Source organism: Leptodactylus fuscus, chromosome 9 (assembly GCF_031893055.1).
Source record: "Leptodactylus fuscus isolate aLepFus1 chromosome 9, aLepFus1.hap2, whole genome shotgun sequence".
Classification (NCBI taxonomy): domain Eukaryota; kingdom Metazoa; phylum Chordata; class Amphibia; order Anura; family Leptodactylidae; genus Leptodactylus; species Leptodactylus fuscus.
Window position 1 is genome coordinate 9,631,033 of NC_134273.1, and position 22,569 is coordinate 9,653,601.

The following is a 22,569-nucleotide window of genomic DNA, read 5'->3' on the forward strand; positions in this document are numbered from 1 at the left end:
GGTCCTCTATATACTACACCACACAGGACAGGTCCTCTATATTCTACACCACACAGGACAGGTCCTCTATATACTACACCACACAGGACAGGTCCTCTATATACTACACCACACAGGACAGGTCCTCTATATACTACACCACACAGGAGAGATCCTCTATATACTACACCACACAGGACAGATCCTCTATATACTACACCACACAGGACAGATCCTCTATATACTACACCACACAGGACAGGTCCTCTATATACTACACCACACAGGACAGGTCCTCTATATTCTACACCACACAGGACAGGTCCTCTATATACTACACCACACAGGACAGGTCCTCTATATACTACACCACACAGGACAGGTCCTCTATATACTACACCACACAGGACAGGTCCTCTATATACTACACCACACAGGTCCTCTATATACTACACCACTATACTCCCGTACACTCTTCTTACAGTTTCTATACACATTTCTATCCACCAGTCACTCTCTACATAAGATCTTTATAGTGAATATTTGCTCGCTATATTTCTTTCAAGCCCTGACACAATCCTTCTATTTGGCGGTTACAGGGATCCAGGAGGTTTGTCATTTGCTTATAACTTAGTTAAGGCTCTTTGTGGAAGTAGAAAGGATAAATAAGGTTCTCAGCAACACAAGCAAACAAGCCGAGCATCAGATATTCCCTTCATTTGCGCGCCTTTCTTCCCCTGCTGTAAGCATGTTTGCAGTTTTGTGATCTGTAGTGCAGCTGCTTTCTGATGTTGGCAAGCTTTTTCAAAGCGCCTTTGCCAGCCCCAAGTCTCCGAGCTCAAAGAGGTATGTAAATGATTTTATTGGCACTGCCGGAATACTCATTCATCCCGTCCTTTTGGGATCCTTAATTTCCCTAGCTGTGTCTTAATAAAAAAAGATAATGCTGTGTATCTGGTATTAATATATCACAATTACATAGAGTACAGTATAGATGGATGTGTATTGTGTAGTAGTGTGTTTATATAGATGTGTATTGTGTAGTAGTGTGTGTATATAGATGTGTATTGTGTAGTAGTGTGTTTATATAGATGTGTATTGTGTAGTAGTGTGTGTATATAGATGTGTATTGTGTAGTAGTGTGTGTATATAGATGTGTATTGTGTAGTAGCGAGTGAATATTGATGTGTATTGTGTAGTAGCGTGTGTATATAGATGTATATTGTGTAGTAGTGTGTGTATATAGATGTGTATTGTGTAGTAGTGTGTCTATATAGATGTGTATTGTGTAGTAGTGTGTGTATATAGATGTGTATTGTGTAGTAGTGTGTGTATATAGATGTGTATTGTGTAGTAATGTGTGTATATAGATGTGTATTGTGTAGTAGTGTGTGTATATAGATGTGTATTGTGTAGTAGTGTGTGTATATAGATGTGTATTGTGTAGTAGTTTATGTATATAGATGTGTATTGTGTAGTAGTGTGTGTATATAGATGTGTATTGTGTAGTAGTGTGTGTATATAGATGTGTATTGTGTAGTAGTTTATGTATATAGATGTGTATTGTGTAGTAATGTGTGTATATAGATGTGTATTGTGTAGTAATGTGTGTATATAGATGTGTATTGTGTAGTAATGTGTGTATATAGATGTGTATTGTGTAGTAGTGTGTGTATATAGATGTGTATTGTGTAGTAGTGTGTGTATATAGATGTGTATTGTGTAGTAGTTTATGTATATAGATGTGTATTGTGTAGTAATGTGTGTATATAGATGTGTATTGTGTAGTAGTGTGTGTATATAGATGTGTATTGTGTAGTAGTGTATGTCTCAGCATAGCCAACTAATCTCATTGGAACAGATTGATCAAAACTAGAGAAATCGTCTAGTGGTAGAGCGGCCCCGGGCAACCAATTGGGTTACGGCTCTTATTTCTGGAGGCTCTTGGTCACTAGCTTTGCAAAATTTCCTTTGTATTGCATGGTCCCGGCTCACTAAATTTTACGGGGTTAACTAAAATTCCCTGTCCAACCCCTTCCAATGGCTGAATTTTTCCAATGTCAGGCTACGTTCACATCTATGTCGGAGTCTCCATCGCAGTGTCTGTCGAAATTCACCCCCCAAAAAAGTGGTGCAAGTCTGGGTTTTTGTCCAACATCCAACAGATCCCATTATAGCCAATTGGGTGTCCGACGGACCAGAACAATGGACACATCAGCACAGATGTGAACATTGCAAAATGTTGGTATGTATGTACAATTGCTAGTCGACATACTCCCTTTAGCAAAGTTTTTTTGGATTCTCGCCACTTGTTTTATGGCAGTGGCTAGAATCCCATGGAATTAGCAGACCTCCGTGTCCATACCTCCCAAGCAACCCATTTTTTGCAGGATTTCCTGGTAAAATGGAACTCGACGAGGTCAGGGTTGTTGCAAACAAATCCATTAGAGCATTTCTGGGTATATCATGGGCAAGGCTTAAAAAAATCCTTGCCAACTCCCCCCAGGACGTCCAGGTGGCTCCTGTTGAGACCTCCTATGGTCCCAGAAGAGCAGGAAATCTCTGAGGTTGGCGGAATGTTCCAGCATCTTCTGGATGAGACAACAATTTATATGTGACGCTCGGGCTTTATGTGTTGGTCACGTCGAAATAAAGGACCATGGCTTATAATTCCATATAAAAGGAAAGTGTCCCAGGGCCAAAAGGGGACGTGTCCTCACCCATAAGGGGAATGGCATTGTCTGAAAATTTTTGTTACAATGTTGTCAAGAATGTCCAAAACTTCCCAATGAATGGGGATTGATAAGTGTGAAAATATATGTCTCAGTAGTCACCAATAGCGGGGTCGATAGTTTGCTCAATTTATGTGAAATCAAACAAAAAGTGGTGAATTTTTTACCATAAAATTTTGTTGCCCCGTTCTAAAATTACTGTAATATATCCCAGAACTGCTACACATGGTGTCGTCAAGCGTATAATGGAGATGTATAGAGGACGCGTCTGTCCTGGATTCAGTGAGTATTCTGCAGGATGATACGGGTCTCCGCGGTCATTGATTGATGGCGATCGTTAGAAATTGGCAGAGGAATATTGCTGGACTCCGCGGCTTTAAGACTTTGATCAATAGAGTCACAAATTTATGCCCAACTTAGAACTGATCTGTCTATCTAGACCTTAGAGAACATTGACTGAAGGTAACCAGTGTGTACCTCCTCTAACTTTTTGGGGGATTCTGGTTTTCCACGTGGAACATAGAACGTTTGTTACAGAGAAGGACAAAAAGTGAGAAGATCATTGTCCAAGCTGATGCTTTACAAATGTTCAGGCTAAACTTATTTTGAACAGTGGAAGCGTTGACCGGAAAATAGAAGAGGACAATTGGCAATGGTGGATACAAAGTCTTGAATACTCCATTGGCATGTCAAGGAGGCGTAACATCCTGGAACCAACACAACGGCACTTGACTGTAGAGCGGAATCTTGTTCATATCTTTGTAACCTTTGAAGGGCTACCTCAAGCCATGACAACCTTCTTGGTCTTCACAACTGTTTCCTTTATCGGTCTACGTGCAACTTTTTGAATGTGGAATATACAAGACATTCTCTAAGACCATGGTGCACCTTGTACTAACAAGTCAACATCAACCGGACTTTGGTCTTCAGAACTGGAGGACACACAGCATTTATTGTAATGGCTCTTCAGTTGACGTTAGGAGATCAGGAGATGTAGATCCTTTTCTGGGATCTATCTGGTTGGGCAATGCTCCAAGGAAAAACCGACACTATAAATCAACGTCGAACTTGAAGCTCGGCTGTTCTCAGGAGACCCGTTCCCTCTTGTTAGAATTAAGAAGGGACTAAGATGAATGGCGAAGCATCTACAAAATGTTTCAAAACAAGTCGAGTCGATTTTATCGCTTCTCGTCACAATTTTTGTTATCTTTGCTGATGATGGAATTTGCAATAATTTTATAAAGAGGTGTCACATTTTGTATGACAAAAACCCCTGGTCCGGTCTATACTAGGTGAGATTTATACAGTAGAAGTTTTTCCAAATATCCACATGAGGCTTTGCCGAATTTGGCACGTGTTGTGTAAAGACTGTTGTAGTGGAAACCATCGCTTTAGAAAAGCCCAGTTCACACAGGTCTAGAACGAGAGGATTTCCATTTACCTGCTACAGTATCACTCACTAGTCTCCATAAGGCTTTGTTCACACGACTGTCATGGATTCTATTTGTAATGCAATGCATTGCAATTTTGCAAATTGTAGACATTTTTTTTTTTTTTGTTGCAAATTTAAATCATGGTGAAGGCCAACGGAACCTGTACGCACACATGTGAACAGAGCCTTACAGCTCAGCATTGTTGCCCCAACAATAGATTTGACTTTCCAACATAGAGGTTACAATGTGAACCTTGGCAAGACTAATGGTGTTACATGGTCACTCTTTACAAACCAAACTTTTTGATTTTCTTGCCGTTGTTTTTGTCATGTTTTTAGCATCCTGTTGACTACATGGCTAGCCTAGAACTATATCATCCAGGATTCAGGAGAAAAAAAAAAAGAAGAAAAATCCATGCAATTTTCCTCTAATCCAATTGCTCCCCAGGGCTCAGCGCGCGCACATTTCCTCTCCGTCCATAGTATGCAAACTTTGATCTGTGTTCGGCAGCTTGCTGAGCTCAGCACAGGCTTTAAGTGGAAAAAGGCCTAATTGTTCTCTATGGAGACATACCCATGGAAGTCTGCAGTGAGAGGTGACAGCGGGATGTATGGGCTTCTGTACGCCTTTCCTAGCGATGCTTCTTATAGTACTCTGTAGGTCTCGCTCACTATGCCGTGTGTGCCAGCTGGCTGACAACAGATCAAAGTTGGCGTAATTAGAATAGGTAGTCACATTGGCAAATAAACAAATCATAAAAAAAATCCACCTGCCTGCAGCCACCACTAGGGGGAGCTCTGGGGGTGATTATATTCTGTTTTATCATAGAGTTTAATGTATAAACAGTATAAGCTCCCCCTAGCAAAAATGTCCCAGAGAAGCGGCTGGTCACATAAGGATGAAAACAATTCTGCTATGGTCTTGTTAAGGTTCCGTATCTCCAGTAGATGTTTCAGGACCAGTCAATTTTCATGATACTGGTCCGGTCTTGAAATGAGTAGTGTACTGATGTCTAGAATTTGGTTTCAACCAACCCCTGGGTGGCCACATAACACATATAAGGCACAGTATTCTGTGTTGTTGTTTTGAAAAGCTAGTCATCCTGCGAAAAAATTAATGAAGGGGCCTAAGAAAAAAGCTCACTGTCCCTGCCAGTGCAAAAGCTGAGCCAACAACCAACAACTCATCGGTAAATTTTAGCATAATTTACATTTCGTTCTTATCTGGCCCAGACCACCATGAAGACTTCACAACATGTCTGTGCACACAAGTTTCCCATCCCCTGTAGGTGGGACACATGGTCATTGTGCCCCCCGCACCAACACAATCCCTTCTTGACTATATGTTGCTGACCCACTACTATTTTTGACATTAAATGGTTAATGTTCTCCTCTCTGACAGTGGAAGGCTGTGTATCATAAGTCTTCTCTCTCACTAGTGAACCAGTGGGCATAAATTTATGATGCCATCAAAGGAGATCAGAAAAAAGTATCCAGCCCAAATGTAGTGATGAGGAGCCGCAGACCCCCCTGTCTTCTGGGCCCCACTGTGACCCCAATAGTTACGCTAGTATCTGTTTCTTACATGTATCCATTAGCCACCATATTATTGTATTCAGCCCTATTTGGCCAGCTGGTGCATCAAGTCTTCTCTTTGGTTGGCCCCATTATTCAGTCTATGACTCTTATCTATCCGGTCGCGTTGAGTCCCATCTTCATATAGTCCATATGGGTCACTCTTTTCAGTTCTTGCCTATGGAATATGTAGCTTTACAAGATGAACTGCCTTTTTCTTGAAAGACCTTGGTCTCGACTGAGGTTGGTGGATGACCCCATTCACTCTTATGGCTGGACTCTTTCTGATCAACCAGCTGTAGAAACCTGCAGAATGAAGTGTTGGGCCAAGCTGGTCAAGGATGACTACTTTGTCCAAATGTCTATGTATGTCTATGGTCAGCTTTAGTGTCGGAGGACTGGGCAGTGTGATTGTATAGGGGGCGCTCAATGTTACTGGACCTTCACTGATGTCAGGTGATCTGCATTTCTTCTAGAATGGAGAACCTCAGGATGTGTAAAGATCCTGCACCGTATCAAGGAAACTCCACAGTGCAGGAGATGCTCGCCCCCGGGAAGAAAAGACCGGAAGAAGAGTGTAAGTTGGCTTGATCACTAAAAACTTTGACTGCTATTGTACAATGTATCGGCAGCGGATACAGCCACACTCTGAGAGGTTTTAACGTAATAAATGTATGAAAAACAAAAAAGGTCTTCTTGTTTTTTTTTTCCTTCAATATTTTTTCAAAAATTTTTTTGCAATAGAACTTATAATATTCAAGTGTTTCTCCACCCATAATGTAAAATTGGTCGTGTGTTAGTAGGTCAGACGTTACCGAAGGTTGGCCTTGATGTTTCTTTTAGTGGCAGAGATATTGATACTCTTCTTTGATGTTTTGGTGGCCATTTGCAAAAGTGACAACAGGAAGTGCAGCCATATTGGTTGTCACCTTCAAATGAGTTCTTCAGAATCCGGTGGTGAAGCGCCATCCCAACCACATGATCTCAGATGGCGGTTTTTCCATCCGTTTCTTCTCTACCTTCTCATTTACTAGTACTGTATAGATCCATATATTAGTGCTGCGGGGTCTTCCTTTATGGATTGGGCTTCTGACCTCCTGAAACATCAGGTTGTTATAGGGGGAAGCTTTTTAGGGTACGTTCACCTTTGGCAAACCGTGGACGGTGATGTTGAGGTTTATTGTATGCTGTAGGGTTGGGGGATGCCGTAGTGCAAAAAGTTTGTTCATTTCTTGTTGAGTCCTCGGCCCAATTCTCATGTTCTGTCTATGAGGTTGAAAACAGAATAGTAATCCTACTGGTGTGTGAAGCCCAATGGACAATGTGGGGTAACATACTATTATAATACTACATAAATAATACAACACAGTGCCTATGGAATAATACCGCACAGTATCACATCACAACTATATATTATAATATAGTCTTATAACAGAGCCTTAGTGTACCCACAAAATACTGCCATGCAGTACTTACATAGCAGTTTCAAAAAAGAAGAGTACCATAGAGTGCCCAAATAAAACTGCCATATACTGTAGTACTTCTATAATAGTGCCATACCATACAAAAATAATCAGATCATACCGTACACTTCGCTAAACTACATAGATAATAGCATCACACGGTGCCCACATAGTGCTGCCATTTAACACCTACGTAATAGTGTCACATATTCAAAAAAGATAATTGTACCAAAGAGTACCCACATAATGCTGTCATATACTGTAGTTAGGGATGACCTGATCTTGAGATTTCAGGATTGATTTTAAAATCCTATTTCCGATCATTTTCCAGCCGATCACGATCACGATCGCTCATCCCTAACTGTAGTACCTCCATGATAATGACCATGGCGTGATGACATAACAGTGCCATGTAGTAACCACATAATACTGCCATATACTGTGGCACCTCCATAAAAATGACCATGGCATGCTTACATAACACTGCCATGTAGTACCTACATAATACTGCCATACACTGTGATACCTCCATAATAATGACCATGGCATGCTTACATAACACTGCCATGTAGTACCCACATAATACTGCCATACACTATGATACCTCCATAATAATGACCATGGCATGCTTACATAACACTGCCATGTAGTACCCACATAATACTGCCATACACTATGATACCTCCATAATAATGACCATGGCATGCTTACATAACACTGCCATGTAGTACCCACATAATACTGCCATATACTGTGGTACCTCCATAATAATAACCATGGCATGCTTACATAAAACTGCTATGTAGTACCTACATAATAGTATCATGCTGCCCAAAAAGATGAAGAGTATCATAGATCGTCCACATACAGCATCTACATATAATGGTCATGCCATCCAAAAAAAGATGGCAATACCTGCCATAGAATTGCCCACGTAATACTGCCATATAGCGTTTACATAATAGTGTCAAACCATGGCAAGCTAACTGTACCCTACCATGCCTGCATAACATCTTCATACAGTGCTAATATAATAGTGCCATACTGTACAAAAAAAGATAAAAAGTCTAGCAAAGTGACCACCTAATACTGCCATATAATGCCTATATAATAGTGCCATACCATGAAAAGTTAACTGTACAATACAATACCTGTGTAATACTACCATCTAGTACATATTTGTTAGTATCATAGTCCCGCAGAGTTCCCACATAATGCTGCCATATAGCGCCTACATAATAGTGTCATGCCATGAAGAGATCACCTATAGGTCAGGTATGTTTTTGGACAGTCCTCGGTGAATAAATCTGCCTGCCACGGTTGTGTCTTGCGCGTCCTTGCTCTGCGCTCATAATTGGCGTTATAGATTTCTCTTTATTTCGAGCCGCGATCAAATTAAATTTCTTGGATAAATTCCCTCCATCAGATCTGATGTGACCAGATGGTCCTATTTGCCGCTCTCCTTTGTCAAAAGGGCTGATTCAACTAAGAGATAGCGCACGCCAAGAGCCGCCTCGCGCCCAAGTCACCGCTGCACAGGAGGAACGGAGAAAGTTTGGGCTTCTTAATGTCATTTATACACTTAGAAGTGGGATATGAGAGAATCTTCTAATTACTGGCCATTGCATTGACCTGATGGAGAGATATGGCCACAGACACGGAGATATGAGCACAGACACGGAGATATGGGCACAGACACAGGGATATGGCCACAGACACAGAGATATGGGCACATACACGGAGATATGGGCACAGACACAGAGATATGGCCACAGACATAGAGATATGGGCACAGACACAGAGATATGGGCACAGACAGAGATATGGGCACAGACACAGAGATATGGGCACAGACACAGGGATATGGCCACAGACATAGAGATATGGGCACAGACACAGAGATATGGGCACAGACAGAGATATGGGCACAGACACAGAGATATGGGCACAGACACAGGGATATGGCCACAGACACAGAGATATGGGCACAGACACAGAGATATGGGCACAGACACAGAGATATGGCCACAGACATAGAGATATGGGCACAGACACAGAGATATGGGCACAGACAGAGATATGGGCACAGACACAGAGATATGGGCACAGACACAGAGATATGGGCACAGACACAGAGATATGGGCACAGACACAGAGATATGGCCACAGACACGGAGATATGGGCACAGACACGGAGATATGGGCACAGACACGGAGATATGGGCACAGACACGGAGATATGAGCACAGACACAGAGATATAGGCACAGACACGGAGATATGAGCACAGACACGGAGATATGGGCACAGACACAGAGATATGAGCACAGACACGGAGATATGGGCACAGACACAGAGATATGGCCACAGACACGGAGATATGAACACAGACACGGAGATATGGGCACAGACACAGGGATATGGGCACAGACACGGAGATATGGGCACAGACACAGAGATATGGGCACAGACACAGGGATATGGGCACAGACACAGGGATATGGGCACAGACACAGAGATATGGGCACAGACACAGGGATATGGGCACAGACACAGAGATATGGCCACAGACACGGGGATATGGGCACAGACGGAGATATGGGCACAGACACAGGGATATGGGCATAGACACAGATATATGGGCACAGACATGGAGATATGGGCATAGACACAGAGATATGGGCACAGATACAGAGATATGGGCACAGATACAGAGATATGGGCACAGACACAGAGATATGGGCACAGACACAGAGATATGGGCACAGATACAGAGATATGGGCGCAGATACAGAGATATAGGCACAGACACAGAGATATGGGCACAGATACAGAGATATGGGCACAGATACAGAGATATGGGCACAGACACAGAGATATGGGCACAGACACAGGGATATGGGCACAGACACAGAGATATGGGCACAGATACAGAGATATGGGCACAGACACAGAGATATGGGCACAGACACAGAGATATGGGCACAGATACAGAGATATGGGCACAGACACAGAGGCCTGACGTGAGGGACCCTACCAGAGTATATGGGAACGAGGCCATCCAAAATGAATAGCCCCTTTAATTAGACTCATGAACAGCATGGCCACATCAATGTAATATGAGAGAATTAGGTACTTAAAGGGTAACTCCACCTACGATTAAAAGCAAAGTTTAAAGTTATGTTAGGTAAATATAGCAAAATAGCTGATAGATATATAGATAGATAGATAGATAGATAGATAGATAGATAGATAGATAAAGATGACCTACAGGTGTGAAGAAAAATGTTTGGGTTGTAAACCTGGAGTAAAGCTCTCATTAGTGATAGTGTATGCTGGGCTGTGTATCTAATCCTCCTATGTGTAATACTGTGTGATGAGATGTGTATCTAAACTTCTGAAGTGTGCTGACCTGTGTATCTAATCCTCTGATGTGTGTTAGTGTATGCTGAGCTATGTATCTAATCCTCTATGTATGATACTGTGTGCTGAGCTGTGGGTCTAATCCTCTGATGCATGTTGATGTGTGCTGAGCTGTGTAGCTAATCCTCTATGGGTGTTGGTGTGTTCTGAGCTGTGTATTTAATCCTCTGATGTGTAACACTGTTTGATGAGTTGTGTATCTAATCCTCTGATGTGTGGTACTGTGTGCTGAGCTGTGTGTCTAATCCTCTGATGTATGTATCTCAGTTTGGATATCAGTGTTGGATGTCAGTTATGGAAAAGATTGGTCCGGTTGTTTGAACAGACAGACGGAAACTAATTTTTATCTATATAATATATTATAAGACTTGTATAATAGTTACAAAGCCTCTGATGTATATATAATATAATAGGATCTATATAACTAGTGACGGAGCTTTGATGTATTTCTTGTAGGACTCTTCCAGTGTATACTTTGTGTCCGCGCTGACATTGCGCCCCCTCTGCCATCTTCTCCTTGTTCTTTGCCTGATATTTCATTGTCTTTCATTAACCAGATAACCTCAATATCTGCGGCCATCTAATCTGAGATATTACTGCCGGACAGTCCAAATACTTCATTACTGTGGATTTAGCCCCCGCGTGGAGGCTTTAAAGCAGGTCACAATTATCGTGCAGGATCTGGCTGGCCACGAGCGCCAGGCTATACCCCAGAGCCAGCTGATACCTGTCCAGAATACATAATTGATGTTCTCTATCTCTAGGCAAACACAGACCTTGTAAGTTTTCCAACTGGCTGCAAGTCAAAGGAACAGGTGAAAAAGTTCATTTATTTTAGTCTTGCAGTGATCCCTTCTGCTTGCAAATGAGTGTCCAGAATCAGGACATTGGGCTCAGGCGTGTGTATATAGCAGTGGGCAGACAAGGTCACTGCCAGAGGCTGTCACTGGAATACCGCTATACTGCCAGGGATCTAGACGTGTCCGGCCATGATCTGCATCTAAAGTGAAAAGAAGAAACTATTTTGCAAATAGACTTTATTAAAAAAAATCTACCGTTTTCTGTATGCAGCTCCATGGTTGCAGATTATAAAAGTTCCAACCCCTGCACCCATCATGTCCCAGAAAGTTCTCTGCAACGCCCCCAAATCTCTTAGTTTTGCAAAATTTACACATGCCTGCCTTTTCTGGTCCAGTTTGCAGAAAAGTTCTGCACAAATTGGAACTGATGGCAAGTAAGTATAACGGGTTTGCAAATACTCTCTTGTGCTGATTACTCTAGTTACACCCAAAGCTGCACCAGGTTAAAGCCCCATGTAGCGTCCCACAGCTAAAAAGCAATGCAGGGGCAATGCTTTGCGGTTTTTCCTGTAGCGTTTTTTACAGAACCGCCGGCGATTCCGTAGACAGAATTAACACGTTACAATTTCCAAAACCGCAATGGTTTTGGAAATCGCAGCGTGTCCATTTTGCGTATTTTTCCACAAAGTGGGGAGGGGGTTCACTGTGACACGAAAAGGCAGTGTTTTTCTCTGCAGCGTTTCCAGGTGCAGCCTTGGTTTAGATCGGTGTATAGGACATAATTACAACGCTATGTCAATGTTATGTCCAAAATTCTGATGAGCAGATGATAATCTATGCTAATCTGCGTGTAATATAAGATTATCACAAGTGCGTCTCCAGGTATTGAATGACACCGTTCAATCTTCACTGTGCCAGTTGCTAGGCAGCCGTCTGAACTTATTTGGGCACTGCCTGGCATGCCGCACGCTTGCTGAACTGATTCATTAGGGAGTCAGAAGAATCCTGAGTCACATCATGTCCCCGGCTCTAGTCACATTCACTCATGCATATATTATTCAGTGTAGTTCCTGCTTGGAATCTATCAAAAGTGCAGTGACAGACTCAGGTGAGAGCCCAGGATGCTGTGTTAATGCTGCACTGCATTATGGGAAATGTAGCATTCAGCAACCAGACAAATATCCATAATACAGTATGCAGTCCGCAACAAAGCTCCCCCTACTGGTAGCTGTCGGCAAATAGAATTTTAATTTTTAGCACTTTATCTTGCAGAGAGTTTGTTGTTTTGTATCAGAAAAAGCACAGATATATTAAGAAGCTGGTCCAATCTCAGTAACTTTCCTCAATACGCAATCCTCTAGCAGAGTCAGCAGCTGCGGCACCTCTTCACTAATTACCTTCACCTCCTCGCTGAACAGGTTTTTAATGTTTTTTTGGCTTCTCATTGTTTAGATTGTGAAAGACAAATATTTGTATAGTAGTTGGCATTTGCTTTGTATCTGTCACATTATGAGCATTGTTTGCCACTTGCGTCACCAGCCTCAGGTTGTTTCCTGAGAAAAGATACTATTGTATTAGGAGGAAGATTCTGGATGTGAACAAAGTCATGGCTGGAAAATATTCTCTATAGAAGATAGATGTATTGGGGTTTAATAATTGCAGATATAACTATATAATACTGCCCCCTATGTACGATAATATAATGGCTATAATACTACTCCAATCTACAAGAATATGACTACTATAATACTACTCTTATGTATAAGAATATAACTACTATAATACTGCCCCCTATGTACAAGAATATAACTACTATAATACTGCCCTCCTATGTACAAGAATATAACTACTATTATACTACCTCCTATGTACAAGAATATAACTACTATAATACTACTCCTATGTACAAGAATATAACTACTATAATACTGCCCTCCTATGTACAAGAATATAACTACTATTATACTACCTCCTATGTACAAGAATATAACTACTATAATACTACTCCTATGTACAAGAATATAACTACTATAATACTGCCCTCCTATGTACAAGAATATAACTACTATAATACTACCTCCTATGTACAAGTATATAACTACTATAATACTACCTCCTATGTACAAGAATATAACTACTATAATACTGCCCTCCTATGTACAAGAATATAACTACTATAATACTACCTCCTATGTACAAGAATATAACTACTATAATACTAATCCTATGTACAAGAATATAACTACTATAATACTACTCCTATGTACAAGAATATAACTACTATAATACTGCTCCTATGTACAAGAATATAACTACTATAATACTGCTCCTATGTACAAGAATATAACTACTATAATACTACCTCCTATGTACAAGAATATAACTAGTATAATACTATCCCCTATGTACAAGAATATAACTACTATAATACTACTCCTATGTACAAGAATATAACTACTATAATACTGCCCCTATGTACAAGAATATAACTACTATAATACTACCTCCTATGTACAAGAATATAACTAGTATAATACTATCCCCTATGTACAAGAATATAACTACTATAATACTACTCCTATGTACAAGAATATAACTACTATAATACTGCTCCTATGTACAAGAATATAACTACTATAATACTGCTCCTATGTACAAGAATATAACTACTATAATACTACTCCTATGTACAAGAATATAACTACTATAATACTACTCCTATGTACAAGAATATAACTACTATAATACTGCTCCTATGTACAAGAATATAACTACTATAATACTACCTCCTATGTACAAGAATATAACTACTATAATACTACTCCTATGTACAAGAATATAACTACTATAATACTACTGCTATGTACAAGAATATAACTACTATAATACTACTCCTATATACAAGAATATAACTACTATAATACTGCCCCTATGTACAAGAATATAACTACTATAATACTACCTCCTATGTACAAGAATATAACTAGTATAATACTATCCCCTATGTACAAGAATATAACTACTATAATACTACTCCTATATACAAGAATATAATTACTATAATACTGCCCCTATGTACAAGAATATAACTACTATAATACTACTCCTATGTACAGGAATATAACTACTATAATACTACTCCTATGTACAAGAATATAACTACTATAATACTACTCCTATATACAAGAATATAACTACTATAATACTGCCCCTATGTACAAGAATATAACTACTATAATACTACCTCCTATGTACAAGAATATAACTAGTATAATACTATCCCCTATGTACAAGAATATAACTACTATAATACTACTCCTATATACAAGAATATAACTACTATAATACTGCCCCTATGTACAAGAATATAACTACTATAATACTACCTCCTATGTACAAGAATATAACTAGTATAATACTATCCCCTATGTACAAGAATATAACTACTATAATACTACTCCTATATACAAGAATATAACTACTATAATACTGCCCCTATGTACAAGAATATAACTACTATAATACTACCTCCTATGTACAAGAATATAACTAGTATAATACTATCCCCTATGTACAAGAATATAACTACTATAATACTACTCCTATGTACAAGAATATAACTACTATAATACTACCTCCTATGTACAAGAATATAACTACTATAATACTACCTCCTATGTACAAGAATATAACTACTATAATACTACCTCCTATGTACAAGAATATAACTACTATAATACTGCTCCTATGTACAAGAATATAACTACTAAAATACTGCTCCTATGTACAAGAATAAAACTACTATAATACTACTCCTACAGTCCTATGAAAAAGTTTGGGCACCCCTATTAATCTTAATAATTTTTAGTTCTAAATATTTTGGTGTTTGCAACAGCCATTTCAGTTTGATATATCTAATAACTGATGGACACAGTAATATTTCAGGAGTGAAATGAGGTTTATTGTACTAACAGAAAATGTGCAATATGCATTAAACCAAAATTTGACCGGTGCAAAAGTATGGGCACCTCAACAGAAAAGTGACATTAATATTTAGTAGATCCTCCTTTTGCAAAGATAACAGCCTCTAGTCGCTTCCTGTAGCTTTTAATCAGTTCCTGGATCCTGGATAAAGGTATTTTGGACAAACAATTCAAGTTCAGTTAAGTTAGATGGTCGCCGAGCATGGACAGCCCGCTTCAAATCATCCCACAGATGTTCAATGATATTCAGGTCTGGGGACTGGGATGGCCATTCCAGAACATTGTAATTGTTCCTCTGCATGAATGTCTGAGGATTTGGAGCGGTGTTTTGGATCATTGTCTTGCTGAAATATCCATCCCCGGCGTAACTTCAACTTCGTCACTGATTCTTGAACATTATTCTCAAGAATCTGCTGATACTGAGTGGAATCCATGCGACCCTCAACTTTAACAAGATTCCCGATGCCGGCATTGGCCACACAGCCCCAAAGCATGATGGAACCTCCACCAAATTTTACGGTGGGTAGCATGTGTTTTTCTTGGAATGCTGTTTCTTTTTGGACGCCATGCATAACGCCTTTTTTTATAACCAAACAACTCAATTTTTGTTTCCAAAATGAAGCTGCCTTGTCCAAATGTGCTTTTTCATACCTCAGGCAACTCTATTTGTGGCGTACGTGCAGAAACGGCTTCTTTCTCATCACTCTCCCATACAGCTTCTATTTGTGCAAAGTGCGCTGTATAGTTGACCGATGTACAGTGACACCATCTGCAGCAAGATGATGCTGCAGCTCTTTGGAGGTGTCTGTGGATTGTCCTTGACTGTTCTCACCATTCTCCTTCTCTGCCTTTCTGATATTTTTCTTGGCCTGCCACTTCTGGGCTTAACAAGAACTGTCCCTGTGGTCTTCCATTTCCTTACTATGTTCCTCACAGTGGAAACTGACAGGTTAAATCTCTGAGACAGCTTTTTGTCTCGTCTCCTTCCGCTGAACAACTATGTTGAACAATCTTTGTTTTCAGATCATTTGAGAGTTGTTTTGAGTAGCCCATGATGCCACTCTTCAGAGGAGATTCAAATAGTAGAACAACTTGCAATTGGCCACCTTAAATACCTTTTCTCATGATTGGATACACCTGGCTATGAAGTTCAAAGCTCACTGAGGTTACAAAACCAATTTTGTGCTTCAGTAAGTCAGTAAAAAGTAGTTAGGGGTATTCAAATCAATAAAATGATAAGGGTGCCCATACTTTTGCACCGGTCAAATTTTGGTTTAATGCATATTGCGCATTTTCTGTTAGTACAATAAACCTCATTTCAATCCTGAAATATTACTGTGTCCATCAGTTATTAGATATATCAAACTGAAATGGCTGCTGCAAACACCAAAATATTTAGAACTAAAAATGATTAAGATTAATAGGGGTGCCCAAACTTTTTCATAGGACTGTATGTACAAGAATATAACTACTATAATACTGCTCCTATGTACAAGAATATAACTACTATAATACTACCTCCTATGTACAAGAATATAACTACTATAATACTACTCCTATGTACAAGAATATAACTACTATAATACTGCTCCTATGTACAAGAATATAACTACTATAATACTACCTCCTATGTACAAGAATATAACTACTATAATACTACTCCTATGTACAAGAATATAACTACTATAATACAGCTCCTATGTACAAGAATATAACTACTATAATACTACTCCTATGTACAAGAATATAACTACTATAATACTACCTCCTATGTACAAGAATATAACTACTATAATACTACTCCTATGTACAAGAATATAACTACTATAATACTGCTCCTATGTACAAGAATATAACTACTATAATACTACCTCCTATGTACAAGAATATAACTACTATAATACAGCTCCTATGTACAAGAATATAACTACTATAATACTACTCCTATGTACAAGAATATAACTACTATAATACTACCTCCTATGTACAAGAATATAACTACTATAATACTACTCCTATGTACAAGAATATAACTACTATAATACTGCCCCCTATGTACAAGAATATAACTACTATAATACTGCTCCTATGTACAGGAATATAACTACTATAATACTACTCCTATGTACAAGAATATAACTCCTATAATACTGCTCCTATGTACAAGAATATAACTACTATAATACTACTCCTATGTACAAGAATATAACTACTATAATACTGCTCCTATGTACAAGAATATTACTACTATAATACTGCTCCTATGTACAAGAATATAACTACTATAATACTACTCCTATGTACAAGAATATAACTACTATAATACTACCTCCTATGTACAAGAATATAACTACTATAATACTACCTCCTATGTACAAGAATATAACTCCTATAATACTGCTCCTATGTACAAGAATATAACTACTATAATACTACTCCTATGTACAAGAATATAACTACTATAATACTACTCCTATGTACAAGAATATAACTACTATAATACTCCTCCTATGTACAAGAATATAACTACTATAATACTACTCCTATGTACAAGAATAAAACTACTTGGCTTGCACCATGATTGTCGGTCCTGATGACATCACTATTGTACTTCTTGAATTAGTTTCTTATTATATCTTATTATCCCAAATAGTAAATAAATCTTGTATTTTGCGCTTTCTATCCTTTCATATATCTATATGGCGGTATTTTTTGGATGTGTTGGTGCTTTCTTCTGTATATCTGGGCCTGTCTCTTGTCTCTATATCGGTCACATCCGGTATCCGGTGTCTTTTGTTTACGCTTCATATCAGCTAAAACTAAACCTTAAAGGAAATTTGAAGGTTCCAGAGAAAATAACCGGAGGAGATGAGTAATGTTTGGTGACATCTGGGGGGCAGTCGGTGGCAGCAACACTGACAACCATCAGACAACATGGTATCAATGTTCTGACACGAAGCAGAAGCAGTAAGATTATTATAGTAGGGACATCTGGATTATCAGATTATAGGATTAATTTACTGTTAGGGACTCCCGCCAGGGCACCATCCCCCCTCTTGCCCCCTCCTCTTACCTCTATTTTTCCGGGACTCCTTGGGTGACCTCCAGTGAATGTTCTGGTGGGGCGTCATTATTGCACAATACAAAGTTATTCCACTTGCCAATTCAGTTTAGGGGATTGTTGGTGGGGTATATATGGCATCAGCGAGGGTCCAGGAACCTTTAAGGGGATTTTCTATTTAAAGAGAACCTTTCACACCCTCCACCACCTCCAGCCTTTTTCAACTTTTAATAGGCCCCCTCTATTGATTCTGGCAAGGTTGGAATTTTCTCTCTAGTTCCCACCATTCCTGAGCAATCAATGCCCAATATGCCAACTAGACTCCCTAATGTTAAGAGGGTGGTGTCAGGCAGGAGCAGGGAAGAGGATGAGACTCAGAGCGCCAATCAGAGCTGGACAGTGTCAGAGCTCAGAGCCACGCCCCCTTACATGCTCCTGCCTGACACCACCCACTTCTCATTTGGGAGTCTAGTTAACATATCAGACACCAAATCTAACTGCACTGATTGCTCAGGAATGGTGGGGACTAGAGAAAAAATACCAACTGTGCTGGATTCCATAGAGGGGCAGCTATTAAGGAGAAGAGCTTGAGTTGGTGGAGATGGTGATTCTTTAAGACAATCCTGTTTCCGTAGTGAGCACCCTTGATGGTGAGTACCTTCTGGCAAGGGAAGATACCAGTGCACCCATGTCCCATGTATTCCATATAATGCTACACGGTGCCCACTGAAGACCTAAATCCTTCAGATTCAGACTGTTCTCTGCTGCACCTTTTCTGACCTATAGAGGGCGCCTCTAGGCAGTGTGGGGCTTTATGATATCCATATACCCTAACATTATATATGGACAGGGATCAAAAGACATAGTATTGCAGCTCATTCACTTTAATCCAACCAAACTGCAATACCAGACCCCACCTATAGATGGGTGTGGCGCTGTTTTGGAAAATGAACAGCCCTTTTTTTAATGTATCATTTCTTTTTACATACCTATAAGGATATTTGCCTTGTCTGCAATGGATCTGATGCAATAGATGCCAGGACCGTTCTTCTCCGCTGTCCGGTCACATTGACTCATTACATTGTGCTCTTCTATATATCACAGTGCGGTCAAATCACAAAGCAAAGTGATTGTGTCGCCGGGGAATACATTAATGACGGAATTCTTAAAAGCCAACAATCTGTAACCTACATTGGGTTATGCAAATGTCAGATCACAGATGGCTGTACTCGGCGCTCGCTGCCATGAACAATCCATTAGAATTAACACTTTGATTACACAGAGCCCGGGGATTTGAAGCGCGGTGCGGGGATCGCTACGGATGTCATCGCTGTTATATTTATATACCTATGTAATAGAGAGGATATGTGTCCCCTTATAGTAGTATTCTATAGAGACCTGTACACATTAGTGGGCATCTCAGTCCCCTTAAGCCTTATAGTCATCCTCATGTATTCAGTCATTTGGTTCCAGATGTGGTGTAGAATTCGGAACCGTATAATGGATCATAGAATTGTGTTTGCAGAACGGAACTCCTAGGCAGGAGCGTAACTAAAGACTCCCCTCCATACATCCCATCCGTACATCCCACTCGTACATCCCATCCGTACATCCCATCCATACATCCCATCCGCACATCCCATCTATACATCCCATCCATACATCCCATCCATACATCCCATCCATACATCCCATATGTACATCCCATCCATACATCCCATCCATACATCCCATCCATACATCCCATATGTACATCCCATCCATACATCCCATCCATACATCCCATATGTACATCCCATCCATACATCCTATCCGTACATCCCATCCATACATCCCATCCGTACATCCCATCCATACATCCCATCCGTACATCCCATCCATACATCCCATCCGTACATCCCATCCATACATCCCATCCGTACATCCCATCCATACATCCCATCCGTACATCCCATCCATACATCCCATCCGTACATCCCATCTGTACATCCCATCCATACATCCCATCCATACATCCCATCCATACATCCCATCCATACATCCCATCCATACATCCCATCAGTACATCCCATCCATACATCCCATCCGTACATCCCATCCATACATCCCATCCGTACATCCCATCCATATATCCCATCTGGATATCCCATCCATACATCCCATCTGTACATCCCATCTGTACATCCCATCCATACATCCCATCCGTACATCCCATCCGTACATCCCATCTGTACATCCCATCTGTACATCCCATCCGTACATCCCATCCATACATCCCATCCGTACATCCCATCCGTACATCCCATCTGTACATCCCATCTGCAAATCCCATCCGTACATCCCATCCATACATCCCATATGTACATCCCATCCATACATCCCATCTGCATATCCCATCCGTACATCCCATCCATACATCCCATCCATACATCCCATCCATATATCCCATCTGCATATCCCATCCGTACATCCCATCCGTACATCCCATCCGTACATCCCATCCATACATCCCATCTGCAAATCCCATCCGTACATCCCATCTGTACATCCCATCCATACATCCCATCCATACATCCCATCAGTACATCCCATCCATACATCCCATCCGTACATCCCATCTGTACATCCCATCCATACATCCCATCCATACATCCCATCCATACATCCCATCCATACATCCCATCCATACATCCCATCAGTACATCCCATCCATACATCCCATCCGTACATCCCATCCATACATCCCATCCGTACATCCCATCCATATATCCCATCTGGATATCCCATCCATACATCCCATCTGTACATCCCATCCGTACATCCCATCCATACATCCCATCCGTACATCCCATCCGTACATCCCATCCGTACATCCCATCTGTACATCCCATCCGTACATCCCATCCATACATCCCATCCGTACATCCCATCCGTACATCCCATCCATACATCCCATCCGTACATCCCATCCGCACATCCCATCCGCACATCCCATCCATACATCCCATCCATACATCCCATCCATATATCCCATCTGCATATCCCATCCGTACATCCCATCCGTACATCCCATCCGTACATCCCATCCGTACATCCCATCCATACATCCCATCTGCAAATCCCATCCGTACATCCCATCCGTACATCCCATCCGTACATCCCATCCATACATCCCATCTGCATATCCCATCCGTACATCCCATCCATACATCCCATCCATACATCCCATCCATATATCCCATCTGCATATCCCATCCGTACATCCCATCCGTACATCCCATCCGTACATCCCATCCATACATCCCATCTGCAAATCCCATCCGTACATCCCATCTGTACATCCCATCCATACATCCCATCCATACATCCCATCAGTACATCCCATCCATACATCCCATCCGTACATCCCATCCATACATCCCATCCGTACATCCCATCCGTACATCCCATCCGTACATCCCATCTGTACATCCCATCCGTACATCCCATCCATACATCCCATCTGCATATCCCATCCGTACATCCCATCCGTACATCCCATCCGTACATCCCATCTGTACATCCCATCCGTACATCCCATCCGTACATCCCATACATACATCCCATCCCCCTTTTGTGCCACAGCCTTACCCTCTGTGACTATTACTGCTGACTAACCGTTCCTTTTGACATTAAGAGGTCACTCCTTTCTGACAGTGGAAGGCTGTGCATCATGAATCTTCTCCCTCCAGTGCACCAGAGGACAGGGGGAATACATTTACAATACACAAATTGCAATATCTCGGCAACAGAGGCTCCGATTCACAAGGGGAAAACACCATTTGATTCAGAAGACCCTGACCTATCTATATGGGTTGATATGATGATTTCTGGTGCCACACTCCCTTTAAGATGAAGGGGAGAGCATGAACTATGCTGTACCACCAGTAGAGGCCAGACCACTCAAACATCAATCCCAGACAACTCCTTTCACTTTGACGTCTCTTACTTTTGAAGTAGTTACTAAATATTTGCCTGTGTTTGGTGAATGTCATCTCTCCGCCTCTACATACCCCTCCTCCCCCCCCCTACATACTGTAAGTGCTTTACATGTTAATGTAGGTTACTTTGTTAAGATGAATA

At 40.7% G+C, this 22,569-nt stretch overlaps 1 protein-coding gene across 1 annotated transcript in view; it reads left to right on the forward strand.

The window, feature by feature from the left end:
• LRRC7 (leucine rich repeat containing 7) overlaps nucleotides 1-22,569 on the forward strand; it is a 195,687-nt gene that overhangs the window by 42,004 nt on the left and 131,114 nt on the right. Inside the window, exon 2 of the mRNA XM_075287244.1 lies at nucleotides 6,195-6,295. Within this exon, the coding sequence (XP_075143345.1) occupies nucleotides 6,196-6,295 (100 nt within the window). The 5' untranslated portion in view covers nucleotide 6,195. The remainder of the gene's footprint in view (nucleotides 1-6,194; nucleotides 6,296-22,569) is intronic.